Raw genomic sequence first — 17,279 nt, 5'->3', positions numbered from 1 at the left:
CAGCTGTTTATGTTTTTATTTTGCGTTATGCAGTGCTGAAAAACGTTTCGCAGTCTTTGTTGACAATGGTATTTTTGGCTGTTTGGTGTCCTAAAGACACGGACTTCGTTAAAAAAAAAATGTATGAAATGTATAAATGATTATCAAATTACTTCATTTAAATTTCCTTTGAATTTTTAATATATAAATTATAGCTAGATTTAGAGTTGTCTAATAGCCTGTTGGCAGCATTACCAGCTGGTCACATTAAATCTTATCAAAAAATCGAACAGCTGACGCATACGTCCGCCCCCAACCACCCCCTCGTCAATGTTATCCGTCACACTTATCAATTAGCGCGTTTATGACACTCCCCTGCCCCCAAAAAACGCCTAGATGTTCGGCTCGTGAACATATTTATTTTCTCTCGCCACACGGAAAACTTCCACAGGCTTTAGTCTGTAGATTCGCGTTGGGGCGGTCTGTACGCATTTTGGCGGAGAAGTAAGCAAGGTCAATCAAGGTCTTTCTTTTGGCTAGCGTTTAATCCAGTTCTAAGTGTGTGCGCGGGTGGTGAAAGGAGAAAGTAAGAGAAATGGCTCAGATGCGACTATTTGTGCAGGGAATTCGGAGGGTACTGCCCAATGTGGGCGTAGCCACACCTCAAGAGACCGAAACGACCCAGAAAAGATTTCAGCACAGCTCGTCGAACTGCAGGTAAGCCACAATAGATTTCGATAAGATTCTCTCAATTTCGCAGGTGTTCCGGTTTTCAGATTCTCTTGACTGTTTGCAGAGTAACTTTTAGATGTTCCCAAAAAAAAGGTCTAATACTGAAGAGATCATTTTTAACTCAAAAATAAAAATTGTAAATTAAAAATAAGGATTTTAGAAGAGACAAAGAAGAAGATAACGTGCCTTTGAAATTCAAACAAATAATGGTGTGATAATTGTTTTTACTTTTCTCTTTCTTAGAGATTATGATCTAGTTGTCGTTGGAGGTGGGATTGTGGGAGCTGCTTCAGCGCGAGAGATTCTTCTGCGTCATCCAACCCTGAAAGTGGCAATCTTGGAAAAGGAGAATCAGCTAGCAAAGCACCAGAGTGGTCACAACTCCGGAGTGATCCATGCTGGTATCTATTATAAACCTGGAACCCTGAAAGCCCGCCTTTGTGTGGAGGGTATGCATTTGGTCTATGCTTATTTGGATGAAAAAAAAATTCCGTACAAGAAGTGCGGCAAACTGATTGTGGCTACGGATGAGAAAGAGGTAAAATTGCTGGGAGATCTTGAGAAGCGTGCCATTGCCAACAATGTTCCGGACCTGAGAATGATCGAAGGCTCTGAAATCCAGGAGATTGAACCTCATTGCAAGGGTCTTAAAGCTCTCCACAGTCCACACACGGGAATTGTTGACTTTGGATTAGTAACCGAGCATTATGGCCAGGATTTCAAACAATGTGGTGGTCACATCTACCTCGGTTTCAATGTTAACAAGTTCACCGAGACTAAGGAGGGAGCCGATTATCCAGTGACTATCCATGGTGCGGTACCTGGTCAAACGGTTCGTACTAAGAACGTTCTGACCTGCGGTGGTTTGCAATCCGATTTGCTAGCGGAGAAGACAGGTTGCCCAAGGGATCCTCGAATTGTACCTTTCCGCGGAGAGTACTTGCTGCTGTCTAAGGAAAAACAACATATGGTCAATGGAAATATTTATCCAGTGCCAGATCCCCGGTTCCCCTTTTTGGGAGTACACTTCACCCCTCGGATGGACGGATCCATCTGGCTGGGTCCAAATGCCGTCCTAGCTCTTAAAAGAGAAGGATACACGTAAGTCCAGTTCTTCGAATTATTACAATGGCCTTACTGATAATTTATTTTTTAGCTGGGGCGACATTAATCTTTTCGAGCTGTTTGATGCCCTGCGTTATCCAGGCTTTGCGAAGATGGCCAGCAAGTACCTTGGCTTCGGTTTGAGCGAAATGTCCAAGTCGTGGTTTATTAACCTGCAAATTAAGGCGTTGCAAAAGTATATTCCAGACATCACGGAATATGACATTCAACGCGGTCCCGCCGGAGTACGTGCTCAGGCTATGGACTTGCAGGGAAACTTTGGTAGACGATTTTGTGTTTGATCGCGGTGAAGGATCGGGACCGCTGGCCAAGCGTGTTCTTCATTGTAGAAACGCCCCATCGCCGGGTGCCACTAGCAGTCTGGCCATCGGAAAAATGATCGCTGACAAGATCGAGAATGAATTCTCCATCGGCAAGTGATAGTTAGTATCCTACCGAAAACCTAAGCAATAGTCCAAAGCTTCATCCACCATCAACGGCCTCGTATCCAAATTTATTTCCAACTTCTGCTTTTATGGTGTCAGTTATACTGAACTGTGTATGTCTCGCATTTCGTGTAAATTTTAAAGTAAATATCTCTAAATTGTATAAAGTAAATAAAAAATTGTATATTTTATATATATAAATTAAACTTTAATTCAGCTCAAGAATGTGGCTGTTTTTCCTTTGAGAAGAAACATCGTCTTTGATGCCCAGTACCTTAATCTGTTTTTGTAACGATATCTCCGCCAAGCTGGATTGAATCATATTTCGACACTTCGCATTTAATATTTTCAGCCCATTGGCAGCATGCAGTCTCATTTGTGAGTCACATGACTCCTCCGCTTCGATGGCTCTTAAAAGTCGATAAATGGGTAGAAGCATTTCTTGATAGTCCAGTAGATTCTCCATTCCATTTAATAGTTCAGTTAAGACCAAGACAGCTGCTCGCTTAGCGGGCACATAGCTACCGGTTGTTAATTCATTATTCACCAGTTGGAGAAGCTCCTGGAAGAAGTTCTGCACTTGATAGGCCAACAGTCGACAAAGCTGGGCGAGATTAGCGAATGCTGACATTCGGAATTCGTTAACAGGAGACCGGGTTCCCTGCATGAAGCAATTAAGGAGAACAGCCTTGTACCGATAGCAAAGTGGACCTAAAAAGGATTGACGTCACATTATATCAAAGCAAAATTTTTGATTGCCCATAACTCACCTAACTCCTGAGCTACTTTTAGTAGAGCTTCCCCCACTACCAGACGGTAGTCCAATTCCGCCGTCTCTGAGAGGTATTCTTCACTTAGCTTGTCCAAGACTTCTGACTCCATAACATAAACAAGCGAAACAAAAAGCCGAACACAATTAAGGAAAGTATAGGATTCCTTCTCCTTAAGAGTGGTCAGAGCTAAAGCTATTATAAGATGACCCTGCGACATAGTTGCTGGATCTTTCTTCTTAAGCAACTCCATCATCAACTGAATGCCGTATACCTGAAGATGGGATTGCTTTTCTTCTATCAGGGACCGAGCTTTTTGAAATGGTTGCACTCTGAGAGCTTCGCTTGGTTTCCATGTTCCTTCGATTATTTTAAGCAATGCTCTTACAGATTCCTGTATGAGAGAGTTGGAGGAGTGAGAACCTAAGTGCTCCAGTTGTTTTTTGAGTTCTTTGCTGCCCTCTGACATCCGAAGATCCTCACTACCCTCAAGAAGTTCCTGAAATAGGTTAAGTACGAGGAGTACGATATGGTCCGTTGTTTCCGTGTCACCAGATCGGTGAAGCAAAAATGTTTTTAGTATAAACAAGAACTCCTTGGTATGCAAGGCAAGTTGAGCTCTCAACGGTTGGTGGGAAACCATTTGGTTAAGGGCAATAAGTAAATTCAGCTTTAGTTGGTACTTGGTGTGCAAAAAGTCTTTGAGCTCCGTTTCCGATGAAATAAAATCTACACTCGCTGAAGACTTCTGCTGTAACTCGTTACCCATGAAGCTTAAAAGAGCCAGGAAAACATTACAGGTGAGTGAATGATGAGAACTGGATATAAGCAGTCCAGGCAATATCCTGCTGATATCATGATCCACTTGGTGATCCATATGAGCGACTTTAACTTGAATTTGTTTTGAGTTCGTGGAAGGCAGAATGAGAATGCGTTGGTGAAAACATTTCCAAGGAGGTTCTTCTTTAACTTTCCATGTAAACAACCTTTTAAGTATATAAGGCAATTCTTTGTCACTCTCTCTGTTATCCAGACAACGACAGATGATGCCAGAAAGTTGCGATGATGCGGGTAATTCCAAAGGTAAGCTATCATAAAGTTGGAGGAGCAAAGGAAGGTAGGGAATTATTAGGATACTGGGCAAGCAAGCCACGCTAGACGAACAGAAAAGTTTGTGCCACAAGAGGATGCGATTGCAGATTTCCTGGTGATCCATTAGAATAAGGCCACTAATAACATCTTCTGGGTTTATAAGCGTTTCCCAGTGACTGGATAATATCTCTTCTATTTGCTTTTGATTTGTATCATTTAAATCGTATAGTCTTCTAAGGGATAGGACACCGGGACACATTTTGTCCACATCCTGAAGATAGAATTTACAATACTCCAGCACTTGAAGAATCATCTTCTCTTGGGCAAGTGGCGAGAACCCTTTCCTAGCCACAATACTAGCAACTATTTCCGCATTTCTTGTAGGACTCACATTAGGAGTTTGTTGAAGTGCATCCACAAAACTGGCAAATCCTTGGGGGGAGTTTAACTTTCCTAGAAGTTGATGGTGCAACAATTTAGCCAACGGAGTGCAGAGAGGTGTAGCTTTTAAAAGCAAGATGTGGCGGAAGAAATCTGATTTTGATTCATGTTGCCAGAGGTAGGATAAAGCATTATCCAGGTGGGTAGAATCATCGTGAACACGTAGACTCATGATGGCCGCCAAAAGATCCCTTTGTACCAGCTCCATGGAGTTAGCTATGTGAAACTGCCGGATAGGCAGTATACTTACAAAAAATTGAATGCTTAAAAGTAACAAGGAAAGATTGGACTTAACTTTCCCTTGCGCTTCATGAAAAATGGGGGACTTATAGAAATCATCATGCAGTTGACATCGAAGTGAATAATAGGATAACTCCTGAGTAGCTTGGATGCAAAGTTTGAGGTGCGCTACCGATATAAGATCCTCCTTGGCGTCGCTATGGAAATTAATGTTTTTCGTGATCGAATGCAGAACATGTTGCAGTCTCACTATGTACGAAATAATGGGTTCAATTCCGGAAACTATACTGGTTTCCTGTTTGATTGTTAAATGATATTCGTCGCATAATTCATGCAACTGCTGATAAACATCAAGTTTGGCATATTTTTCAAAAACAAGAAGGTTATTTTCCACGGTGTTAAGAGTCTCGGAGTTTTCTGCATTATTTGCTGCAATGATACTGTTTCTAATTATTCTTTCTCAAATAATATTGTTAATCAAGTACCTAGTGCTTTATTAAACTTTAAACTCTCTAAAAGAGCAAAGTATTTGACTGTATTTATCATACTTATCACAGCTAATCAAAGGTTGGCAAAATGAACATGTGTTGGAGATGAGTGTTTACAATAACACAAGTGCAATCGATAACATAAACATAATGGTGAGAAAGTGTTGGCAGCATAGCTACCTTAAGTCTAAAGTATTTTTCTGTCTAACTTAGCTATAACTTAAGCACACCTTAAGTAGTAAAAATAGATATGTAATAAATTTAAAGAGTCGATTACTCTTAGAACTAATTAATTTCATGAAATAAATATAAACTTTTAAACGAAATAATTCAACCCTGCATTTTAGTTACTTCATGTCAACCGATAGACGGCTGCACTGGCGACGGATTGCGCATCTAACTGCAGCAGACTGCTCTGGTCACACTAGCATACGAACATCTTAACAAGAGCAGCAGGAAAATCGAACAACTTTCTTTTTCCCCTGCATTGTGTGTGTGCATGCAAAAACACAAAGTGCGCAAAATAGCTTAATTCAGCTAACCGACTTGACTCGAACGTGGATAAATTGGCTTGCGGCACCGACGCTCCGCCAACCGTCAGCCGCCCCCGCAAAAAAATTGCCAAAAACACCTACGCGCAGGCAATTAAGACCGTGTGATATTGTGTGCGTGAGCTCGCGAGTGTGTGTGTGCGTAGTACTGCTGGGCAGTAAACATTTTCTGGTGAAAATCGGGGGAAAATGAAGAAAATCCTGTCCAAGTTTGAGCGCAATGAAAACTCGCGACTGGAGAATCCGCCCAACAGCAGCAGCTCGTCGTCCTCGAACGAAAAAAACAGCTTTGTGGGCAAGGTCTTCACAGTGGGACGCGTCACGGTCACCGTGGAGGATGTCCTGGCAGAAGGTACACATCCTATATTATCTATCTATGTCCACATTTCCCCTATCTACCAACACGTAGAGCTGCGATTATGCTTATCACCTGGCTGATTTACAGGTGGGCAGCAGCCTACATGCCCTCTTTCTCGTTCCTCCCTCCGTCAGATTAGATAAAAAAAAATCGAGAATTCCCAAATGTGGGGCGTACACAAACCGCTAAAGAGCATAAAAATCAGCTGCGTATCCACTTAATTTGGGGCGCCACTTGTCGCGTTTCCGATAATACGTACTGTTGAAATTAACTAACTCAAACCTATAGAATATTTTGGAATACCTCTTTCAAAATTAAAATGTACTTTTATATTGAAAAATATTATTTGTTTTAGGTACATGCTAACAAAATCCAGTGCCTGATATATTTACACTTTTAACATAACAACTTCTATTCATATTTGTTACAAATTTAAACTAGTTATGTGCAAAAATAACTTGAACTTTGTCATTTGACCCTGAAAGACCCAAAGCTACCAAATAATTGCCTTGCAATTTTCAGCCTTGGCACAGAATTATGCCCAAAACTCGAGTTTTTAATGGGTTGCAGAAAGCTATTAAGTCTAAATGCGTTTGAAACTGTAAAAAGTTTTTTGGTAAACCCAAAATGGGTTTTCATGTTAGAGAAGTCAGACTGTACAAACCCAGTCACAGTTCTGGTTGGTTTTCCCCTGAAATAACCATAGAATTCCCGTAGCCACTACACATGGCTACAAATCAATTGAATCAATTATGTTAATTTAGCCAATGAAGCGGCAAGACCAACACTCAACTGCCTTCATCTGCCGACTGTCTCCCTGTTTTGAGTTTTCCACCTTTTGCCTAGCTAAATGGCAAAGTTCGCCCCTAAGGAAATCACCAGAGCTTTGTCCTTGTCCTTGAAATGTGGAGTGCACCATATCCTGCAGTACAAGTGCCTCCTCTTGGGCTTGGCACAAACACCCGCCATCTAAGATTTGATCATCTCAACGATTGCTCACACAATGCCTTCCTTTCCATTTTCTACCATTCCTTTAGCCATTACGTAGTTGTTTTTTACTTTTATACTTTTGGCAAGCGGACTCGATTCGTAATGTTGTTTTGCGCTGCGCTGGCGCCGCTGTCAGACAGTCAGCTGTTGTCGGGAATACCCCGTAAAGTATTTTGATGGAGTATATCCAGTTACAGATACATCGAAAAAAACAAATTTGCATTAAAATTTCATTCAACAAGGATAATTATTGTTTATTTTTCCAAAGAAATGTTAAATCGTATCTGAATTTTTAAAGGGAATAAAAGCTTCGGTATTAATACATTAATAAAGCTGGTAAAGTTTTGATATTTATTGAGATGTTAATTTTGTCATATGAATGATATCGATAAATGATATATGACTATCTCTACAGTAACACAGTGCTTAATCACCTTTAATTTTGTACACCTGCTTTCTTTTAACTTAACTTTTGAGCACCCAACAAGACAGCCCCAATAGCAACAAAAATTACAAATGACTAAGCGACAAACGGTTAACGAGTGGAGCTTTCCCCTTGTCCCACCTTAACCCCTTTAAGCCCACTTTGCATTTAACTCCCCTTTCCAGCCACTTTTTTTTACCCTCGTTTGCGTTTTAAATTGCCTTCTCAAGTTTTCTCGCTTCGCTACAATTGTGCATTGTTATTTTTGCTTTCATACTATTATTAATGTATGTTGTTTTTGTTGTAGCTTTTTGCCAAAGTTGATTTGTTGCTGTTCGCTGGCAACCTTCAGCATTGATTAACATTTGACGCCATAATTTCACAAAGTCGAGCAAAAATCAAGCAAAAACGGTTACATTCGTTTGTCCGCTATTCATTTCTCTACAACTTTTACACTGATAAATATGCTAGCAACATTCCTAAAGTATGTTGACAATAAATAAGAAAACTATTTGTTTCTGTATATAAATTTGGTTTGAATTGGTTCTTTATGAAAATCTAAAAACTAAAATCTATTTCAGTAAATAAAATATATTAATACCCTATATATGAAAATTGTATTTTTCGCAGTGCCCACGCTCCCTACTTTTCTCACCCCTCGATCTTCCCCCGCTGAGTATTGTTATTGTCGCATGTTATTGTTGTTATTTCTGTACGTGACCTTCAATAGTTTAGTTTATATTGCGTTGCCTTTTTATCGTACATTTTGAAGTGGCGCAAAGCGACAGGTGAAGAGGGGCTGAACGTAGATGGGCAGGGGGCGAGAGCGGTTCTACTTGAATTCTATATGCAATAAAATGAAATAAACCTCATGCAAATCGTCTGTTAGGCAAAAACATGTGTAAATCGTTCCATGGCCAGACAGTAACTGCTATCGTTCGAATTGAGATACCCTATATCCTGAGTAACAATGAGTGCATATTTGCACTGCACACAAGTGAACGTAAAATATATCAGAGAATGGAATTAGATGTGGATCACGTAGTTGTCGTGAACTGAGATATACAATACAGACTTTAATTCTGTTAATACTCATTGGTTAGAACTAAAAAATAGTTTAATAATCATTGCCTTTTTTACTTTGACTGTTAAGAACTCCTATTAAAGCTTTTGTAATTACTGGGTATTAATCATGATGTGTTTTCCTGAAATGTATTCCTCTCGTTGATATATGCTTTGCTGTTTACAGTTGACAGCTGTTGTGAATGTCTAGACCATCAACTTACCCCCACTAATGCTCGGTTTTTCTCTACCCCATCTCCTCAAAAACTCACGCAGGTGGTTTCGCCATGGTCTTCTTGGCCAGGGGCAATGGCGGCGGAAGCTCTTCGGCGACCAAGTACGCCCTGAAGCGAATGTACGTCAACAATGAGCACGATCTGAATGTAGCCAAGCGCGAGATACAGATTGCGGTAAGTAAATAAGTTAGGACAAACATACCTAATCTAATAAAACATTCACTTTCACTAAACCAGAGCAACCTGAGTGGGCACAAGAATATCATCGGTTATGTGGACTCGAGCATTACGCCTACCGGGAACGGTGTGTGCGAGGTGCTCCTCCTGATGCCATACTGCAAGCATCACATGCTGGCCATGATGAATGCAAGGTAGGTCAATTGAATTAATTAATCAAATTAAATCTAATTTAATGTAATTGCCCACAGATTACACGTTGGCTTCACGGAGCCCGAGGTGCTCAACATATTCTGTGATATTGCCGAGGCGGTCTCCCGATTGCATTACTGTCAGACCCCGATCATCCACCGCGATCTTAAAGTGGAGAACATCCTGCAGACGGACGCTGGCAACTTCGTTCTCTGCGACTTTGGTTCGGCAACGGCTAAGACGCTTAATCCTCAGCAGCACGGAGTAACAGTAGTCCAAGAAGAGATCCAGAAATATACCACTCTTTCTTATCGAGCTCCCGAGATGATTGACCTGTATGGAGTAAAGAGCATAACCACCAAGGCGGACATCTGGGCACTGGGTTGTATGCTCTACAAGCTGTGCTTCTTTTCCTTGCCTTTCGGGGAAAGCACACTTGCCATTCAGAATGGTCAATTCTCCATTCCCGACACCTCGAAGTACTCGAAGGGCATGCATCAACTGATTAAATATATGTTGGATACGGATATGGAGAAGCGTCCAAACATTTGGCAAGTCTGTGAGGTGGCCTTTCGATTGGCTGGCAAGGATAATCCCGTTCAGAATCTGCATGTAAGTACTGCCGCATTTCTGTTGTTGAAATTCGTTAAATATTATATTTATTTTTTATTTTCATTAGAAAACTCCCATTCCAAACTTCGATCTGCTGGTAGTTCCTCCGTTTGAATCGGAGGCCAAGAGGATCAGTGCAGCAGCATCAAAGGCAGCTAAGGCTCAGAATGTTTCTGTTGTTGAGGCGGGCACCAGTGTAGCTCCTCGGTCTCGGCCTAAGGGTTCATCCTCGGTACATGGAGGGAATCCTTTGGGTCTCGGCTTGCCTCCAAGTCCCTCTCCAAGACAGAATATCACCTCCCCACAGCCTCAGCCTCAACCTGTGGTAGAACAGTTCCAGGCCAACTTCCCAGCCATGCCACCAGCTGTTCCGCCATCATCACAGGCTGTAACTCCGGCAGCTCCTGTTGCTAATAATCTTTTCGAGACTAGCGGCTATCCGGATCCTTTTAATGAGCCTGATACGTCGACAATTCCAGCTGAATTTATACCAGCAGCAGAAGAGCCGAGAAAGGAGGAAGTGCCTCAGGACACGAATGTCACTGGTGGCACGCCTACAAAAATATGCTAACGCCTCCAAAACCTAGTGGAGGCGGTGGTCATAGACGAAACGTTAGCGACACCTCGGCCTTTAATAAGTAAGTGAAACGTAAAAAAAAATAATCTAAAATCAAGAATTACAATTTTAATACAAGTAATTTGTATTATAAAATCTGATTTGACCTTTTTATGAGTACATAGGGATACTTTTTTTCTTCTAATTTATCTGTTTAAAATTTAAACAATTCTAAGAGCGTTTTAATAATGTGATTTTACAACTACTCTATTTTGTTAAATAATTGCAACTTTTAATTTGATTACAATTATTCTTGATTTTAGACACTTTTGAATGGCTTGATCCAGCACGATCTGTATGTGTTCTGTGTTCTGTATTCTGCTCTTCTCTTGCTCTCTCACTCACTATCTGCTTGTCTCTTTCTGTGTGTTCCCAATCCTAAAGAGCTACAAGTGACCAGGATGAGGCCGATGAGCCGCGAAGTCAATAGACACATTGTAGCCTTAAGATCTGTTACCCATCCCTGTATTTACTTTCTTCGCTTTGCTTGCTCTTTTCCCGTTTAAATTTTTTTAATTTTTCCATCACTCACTGATCATCTAATCATCCATTTGTTTCGTTGCGCTCCAGAACGTTTGCCAATGAGACAAGTCAGTTTCTGGCCCCCTTTAATAATAACTTGGCTGCCATGGGAGATGGTCCGCAGACATTGGCCACAGCTGCCTCTAATCCTGGGATATATGCAACAGCAAACTCTGCCGTGGTCTCCATTAGCGAATTAATGAAACCAGGACAAACGGCGATGGAGAAGCAAGTAAAGGCCTGGAATCCATTCGAAGAAGAACAGCCATTCAGTCAGATGACCGAGGATCATATCTTCGAGGCGGAATTCGATAAGATCCGCCAAAGAGGAAGTCAAGGAAGTAAGTTGAGAGAAAGGAGTTTATGTTCTTTTTATTAACTGATTAATTATTAGAATTAGGGATCATTTTTTTGACACAACCTTTCTTTAACTTGGCTTGCATTAACGAACTTAATATTTTAGGTATTACAGCTAAATCGGCGTCCACAACATCCACGCTAACGCCAACAGAACAGAATCCCATTGTGGCTCCTCCAGCTGCACCAGGAGCTGTTGCGCCTCCTCCTCCGATCACGACCGCTGTATCACCACATCCGCCGCAAGTTTCGGAGGATCCCTTTGGATCGGCACCATTCAGTTTGCCACCCGGACTGCGCGAGAAGGCAACATCGCTGCGCAAAACCGGAGGTAAAGCATGAAATTCTACCTTAATCGTTTGCAAATGCCAGAATACGTTTAGTTTTCCGATTGTTGCTTTTGTTCGCTCTCAATCTCGATGCAGAAAGTGAAAGTGATTTGAACGTAGACGTAGACGTAGTCTAAAAACTTCCTAGTAACGCTCAGCTCAACTCAGCAGAGAGCCGCCAAGGCAATATCCTCGATACTCTCCATCCAAAAAGGAGCCGCTTCCAAAACAACCTACATCGGTAGCCGGCGAAAGATCCGATCAGCTCCAGCTATAGATTATCCGTATACTAACCGATCGCTGCTCGATCGAAAGATTTAGCGTGCCATATAGATGGGTGGAAGGTCCCGCGACGTAGACTACTTAAGTGTAATCAATCAATTTGTAAATACCCCAATGCACCCACTAATCAACCCGAAAATAATCCAAAGAAACTCTCTTAACTTTCTTCTTATAAGTTTTTCTGGTGTTTGATAAAAAGATTATCTAAAAAAAAACATAACAACACTTTTCAAAGATATTCGTAATCACGTTTCTACAAAGACTCTTTGTTTCTAAATTACTTATTATATTATTTTTTGGAAAATATGGAAATCAATTATACTTTCTTTCACCCTCTGTATCCCATCCCTTTAACAATCTCCAATCTAAGCGCTTCTAATAATCACTACTTGGTGCTGGTACTAAGCTAGAAACAAATAAATAAAAATTTAAATAAAATAATATTTAGCCCATATGTAAATTTAGTTGATAACAGTAATACATTAGCGGTTGTGGTTTAAAAACTAACCAATCAAAAGAACAAATTTCAATTATTTTTATTGTACAATTCATTGGTCTAATTGTAAATGTATCTACTCTGTGTGTAATTGTAAATTTAGCTAACTAAGAGATAAAACTAGAACTATTTATTCATGTTGTTGGCGTAGAGTGTGAAGCAATTGAATTCTAACTAGCGAATATATTTTTGGCAATATTTTGCATATCAGAGTTAATACTTACTATACATGTGTTAAAAACCGTGCAATTCTAAATATTAATGCTAAAGAGATTTTTATTATGGGTCGGCAGATCTAATTACCGCTCGACATGACAGTAAACTAGTCTAAAATTTTTATCTTCTGATTGTTTTTTATATATATTTTCGCTTTCCATAAAAGTTCGTCTAAAACTCCGATCTCTGCGGATGTGGCAGCAGACAAACAAACAAAAATAATCCAATCAATTGTTAATAATCACAACGAGAGAGTCCATTGAACGCAAGACAATATACGATAAATTCCGAGTTAGTCCAAGGATACTTTCCAATATTTTCCCAATTTGTTCTTTTATGCCCCTCACACACACACCGCCACACCAATTGAAATGTTCAACTAGCCATAACTACGACTACTCTTGTTAATACTGTACATAAGTTAAATCGGTGAGAGTAAATACACCTTGAAGCGTTAAACCAAAGAGCTAAAGTTTAGTAATTAGAAGAACCCAAGATGAGCTGATGAACAGATAAAGCGCAATGAAAGCAACAAAAGTCAGGTAACCAAGACACATACAAGCAAATTATCAGATGACAACAAATACAGATAATATATATATATCTAAAGCACTATATATTTATACAAAAACCAGTTAAGAAAAGGCGTTAGCTTAAGTTCAGCCACAAGAATTGTATGAGATTTAAACAAAAACTGAAGCAAAACTGCAATAAACTCTATATTATGTTTCAAAACCAAACTGAAAATTCACAAAATGTAAAACTAACTAACTTAACTTGTGGGTAATATAATAAATAAGCAAATGGTTTGCTGGGGCATGCACAGAAACAATGAAGAATAATTAAAAAAAAACAAAATTGTAACTTTGGGTAACTTATATTTGAAATACAGTTTTCAAATATCCTGTTTGCTAGGAACAGATAAACAGGCACACGGTATAACGATCGTCTCACAAAAAACAATGAAGCTCTCAATATAAGAAGACGTTTAAAGCGAAGCATCCAGCCGATCTCTGGAAAAGAGGACGCCAAATTGAGCCTAAAAAAAATGTAAGATTTAGCATCTCTAGCTAGTTATAAAAATTTGTTAATTTCATTCATATTTACTTATTTGTTCATAATTTAGAAATTGGCTGATTGACGTTTAATAAATATTAATATTGTTATATCAAAAAGTTTTTCTCGAAGTACAAATAAAATTCCTATATATGTAAATTTAATTAAAGTAATCAAGAAAGAAGTATAATCAAACTGTGCATGCCTCCAAATCAACACATTATTCCCCAAATTGATTTTTGGGTCAACATTACAACGTATTCCAGCTTCTATCGTCGCCTTGGTCATTCAACTAACCAACATATTACGTATACGTCACGTTGAGCATAGAGCATTCATAAATCACTTAGTAACACCTCACATTCCAGGGGATCATCTACAAGCTCTCACTTTCTTCATCCATAATTAGTTGTAGAACAAACAGCCGCTAACCCGTTTAAACCCGTAATCTCATTACCTTACTGCATAAAAGTCCTTCGCTCTCGTCCACAGCGAAATTCATCGGCGTTTCCTCCGGCGGATCAGGAGGAGGAGTGGTCACCCCCATCGGCCTGGTGACAGGAGGCGTTAACACCGCCACCTCATCCAATTCTTCCAAGTGGCTCCTATCCCCAACTTTGGAGGTTTCCAGCGAGGAGAAAACCTCGCTAATCAGCAAACTAAAAACCGATTCAGAATGTGGTATTCCATGCGGTGCTGGAGGAGAAGGTGTCTCTGGTTATGTTAAGCTTCCTTTGGAAGATCGCAACAAGTACGAAAAGCTGCGCAGCAAGGATCAACCCACTTCCGATGAATCTGACTCCGAGGGTTCCGAATTTTTTCAACAGGATAGCGATGAAGGAGGTGGCGGCATTTTCAAGCAGATGCAGATGGTGACTAGCAATTTGCCAGAAACCATTCACAAGATCCAACAGGTGGCCTATCACAAGGTGGACAAGACAGCCCATCTGCCTATAGTGAAGAAACTTCGTGACAAGACCAAGAAACCCACATCAGCTGCCCATCAGGCGGCCCAACAGCTGAATCTCATGGCTGCAGCTGTGGCTGCACAGGCTGAAGAAGCTGCCAAGGCGGTGGAATCGGATGGGGACTCTATAGGATCAGCCAGTGATCTTCGGGCTGAGGATGATGACCTGTTTGATGAGAATCCTCGCCAGACCCAGGCTAAGTTACGCCGTCCTTTGCCAACAGAAATGGATGGTATCAGCGAGTCTGTAAAGACCTGTAGCAGTTCTGCTTATCATGCTGAATGCGAGAGTGTAACGACCCATGAAGACGATGTGCGGAGTAGGGTGGTAGTGAAGGTCCGAATGAGGAAGAAGGACCGCAGTCTTGTAGCTGGCAACGGAGATCCAAGTGCCCCATCCGAAGAACTAAGCCCCACATCCAGCGATCTTCTGCACAAGTTCGGTGATCGCCCACTGCTGCTGGATGATGAATTGGACTATGGTTCTGGGGAAAGCAAGAGCAGCACAGAATCACCTTTAGCGGCACCTCTACCAACAAATCCCGAGGTACTGGAATCGGAGGAGGATGTGTTTGCCATGGCGCCTTTTAAGTTACCGGTGGGAATTCCCTTTGAAAAGGAAAAGTAAGCCCAAGACTAAACCTAAGCCGGCAGAGCCCGAGATGTGGACGTCTACACCAGTAAAAGCTGCAGGAGCAGTGGATCCTTCGACCAATTTTGCCAGCTTTCCAGGGCAGATCACGCCCACAAATCAAGCGGGGAACTCCCCACAGCTAGACGAGTTCAATGAACCAATTTTCAATCCATTCCAGGAAAACTCACTGAAGCCGGAGGCGGTGGCGAATAACCAATGCGATCTTTTCGGCTTGGAGCCATTTCCACAGGTAATTCGCACCATCGAACAGAACCCTCAACACCACCAGATCCACCACTTTCCCAGCCACAACAACAACAACAATAACAATGTGATCAAAGTGCCCGCCTCCGTGTCTGTGTCTCTTCCTGCCTCCGTTCCCGTGTCCGTTTCTGTCAACTCTTCTGCCCCACAACAACTGGTGACCATAAATCACTCGATTATTATCAACAAAACGCCGGAGCCACCGATGAACTATAATAATAATAATAATAACCAGACGGTTAAGTCGTGTGGCACCAGCAGTGTCTATGTAAATGTGCCGTCTTATGCCAGCGTTAGCACCAGTTCCTGCTCCATTAATCAGCCACAACCCTCACCAGCAGCAGCAGTTATTCCAGTTCCGGCACCTGTTCCAGTTCCTGCCCCCGTTTCTGTTGCAATTCCTGCTCCGATTCCTGCGACCGTTACCCATCTTCGTCCATTGCTGCCCATTGCCGATAATGCTTATGTACAAATCTCTCAAGATCGCTGCTCCGATTTCACACCGGACGACGAGGAGGAGCCCGTGGTGCTGCGTGATGCCGATGTGGTGGCAGACGGAATCGGTATACCTGCCCCTGGAAAGGCCAAGAAGGAGAAGTCCCATCTGGCTGTGAGGGTTCTGCCGGGAAAGCTCACCCAGAAGGTGAAGGGGCACTCATACAAGAAAGTTAGCGCTGCTGCTCTGGGATCCACCAGTTCCCTGAGTTCCGGCAGCAAGCAGAAACACCAGCGATTGCAGTACCAGTCCCACGACGATGACGACGACGAACAGGATCAGGATGAGAATCGAGGAGCTGGTGGCAGTCGCAATTTCCAATCCAACACCATACAAAATTCGGCGAAAACGGGTTTCAGTAACATGAGTTTTGAGGACTTTCCCTCGGATCAGGAAATGGATCGCCTGTCCAGGACCATTCCTTTCGAAGTGGTTAGAAACGAAAAGATGCTACTCGAGGCGGAGAAGAAGTTCGGTTCCCTGAAGAGGCGCAACAATCTGTTCTCGTAAATGGAAAATAGGAAGCGAAAAAAATTATCAAGGAGACCTGAGACTGAGTGTTTCAAATTATTTTGGCATTTCGTTTAAACTTTTCTCCGTTCCGTTTTTTGTATGAAGCTTTCCAAAACGAAAAAAAAAACAAAACCAATAACAAATATCTGTATTTTTTGAGCCTAGTATTTATTCGCGTGTAGCAATGTTGAAAAGTGGTTAATATTATATGTACACATATTATACACACAACAAGATCAATACCTATAACTGTAACTGTTATTTAGTGCAAAAATGTAAAATAGATTTAGAAGCGAGACAAGTTTTAGAATTTATACAACGCGTAAGTTTACCAAAGTTACATTTATGTTTGTGGCATTTTTCAGCTTGAAATATTCCCTGAATTATTTATTTACTATAAACAAAAAACAAAACTATGTGATTATACACCCAATTTATCAACTTAAACCAATTGCATTCACTAACACCAAGGTATTTAAGGATTATTAATTCTTTTCGTGTCGATTAACATACAAGTTTATGTTAGTATATCCTTTGTTTTTGCATATGTATTATCTCGACTATATAAAATATGCGTATTGTATTTATATTTTAACTCAGTGTTTTTAATGGTTTTCTTGGGAAACAAAGAAAAATC

At 41.0% G+C, this 17,279-nt stretch overlaps 3 protein-coding genes across 3 annotated transcripts; 2 read left to right on the top strand and 1 right to left on the bottom strand.

Moving 5' to 3' along the window:
- Positions 1 to 312: 312 nt before the first annotated feature.
- On the top strand, positions 313 to 2,452 carry LOC108107113 (L-2-hydroxyglutarate dehydrogenase, mitochondrial). The gene is given in 4 exon segments (XM_017214502.2): positions 313 to 696; positions 955 to 1,812; positions 1,868 to 2,093; positions 2,095 to 2,452. Coding segments are annotated over 4 exon segments (1,368 nt in total). The 5' UTR covers positions 313 to 574; the 3' UTR covers positions 2,257 to 2,452.
- Positions 2,453 to 2,457: 5 nt separating this feature from the next.
- On the bottom strand, positions 2,458 to 5,408 carry LOC108107112 (transport and Golgi organization protein 6). The gene is made up of 3 exons (XM_017214501.2): positions 5,290 to 5,408; positions 3,032 to 5,233; positions 2,458 to 2,972 (listed from the first exon to the last, which is right to left on the bottom strand). The coding sequence occupies exons 1-3, from the start codon at positions 5,348 to 5,350 to the stop codon at positions 2,470 to 2,472; spliced, it is 2,766 nt and encodes a 921-aa protein (XP_017069990.2). The 5' UTR covers positions 5,351 to 5,408; the 3' UTR covers positions 2,458 to 2,469.
- Positions 5,409 to 5,716: 308 nt separating this feature from the next.
- On the top strand, positions 5,717 to 17,231 carry LOC108106943. Its single transcript, XM_017214210.2, is given in 10 exon segments — positions 5,717 to 6,195; positions 8,954 to 9,087; positions 9,151 to 9,284; positions 9,342 to 9,894; positions 9,962 to 10,454; positions 10,457 to 10,532; positions 11,081 to 11,373; positions 11,496 to 11,720; positions 14,261 to 15,342; positions 15,344 to 17,231. Coding segments are annotated over 10 exon segments (4,449 nt in total). The 5' UTR covers positions 5,717 to 6,032; the 3' UTR covers positions 16,640 to 17,231.
- Positions 17,232 to 17,279: the final 48 nt, after the last annotated feature.

Source organism: Drosophila eugracilis, unplaced genomic scaffold (genome assembly GCF_018153835.1).
Source record: "Drosophila eugracilis isolate 14026-0451.02 unplaced genomic scaffold, ASM1815383v1 contig_952, whole genome shotgun sequence".
Classification (NCBI taxonomy): Eukaryota; Metazoa; Arthropoda; class Insecta; order Diptera; family Drosophilidae; genus Drosophila; species Drosophila eugracilis.
The sequence above is the reverse complement of the archived record's forward strand: the minus strand, read 5'-3'. Positions and strand labels throughout refer to the sequence as shown.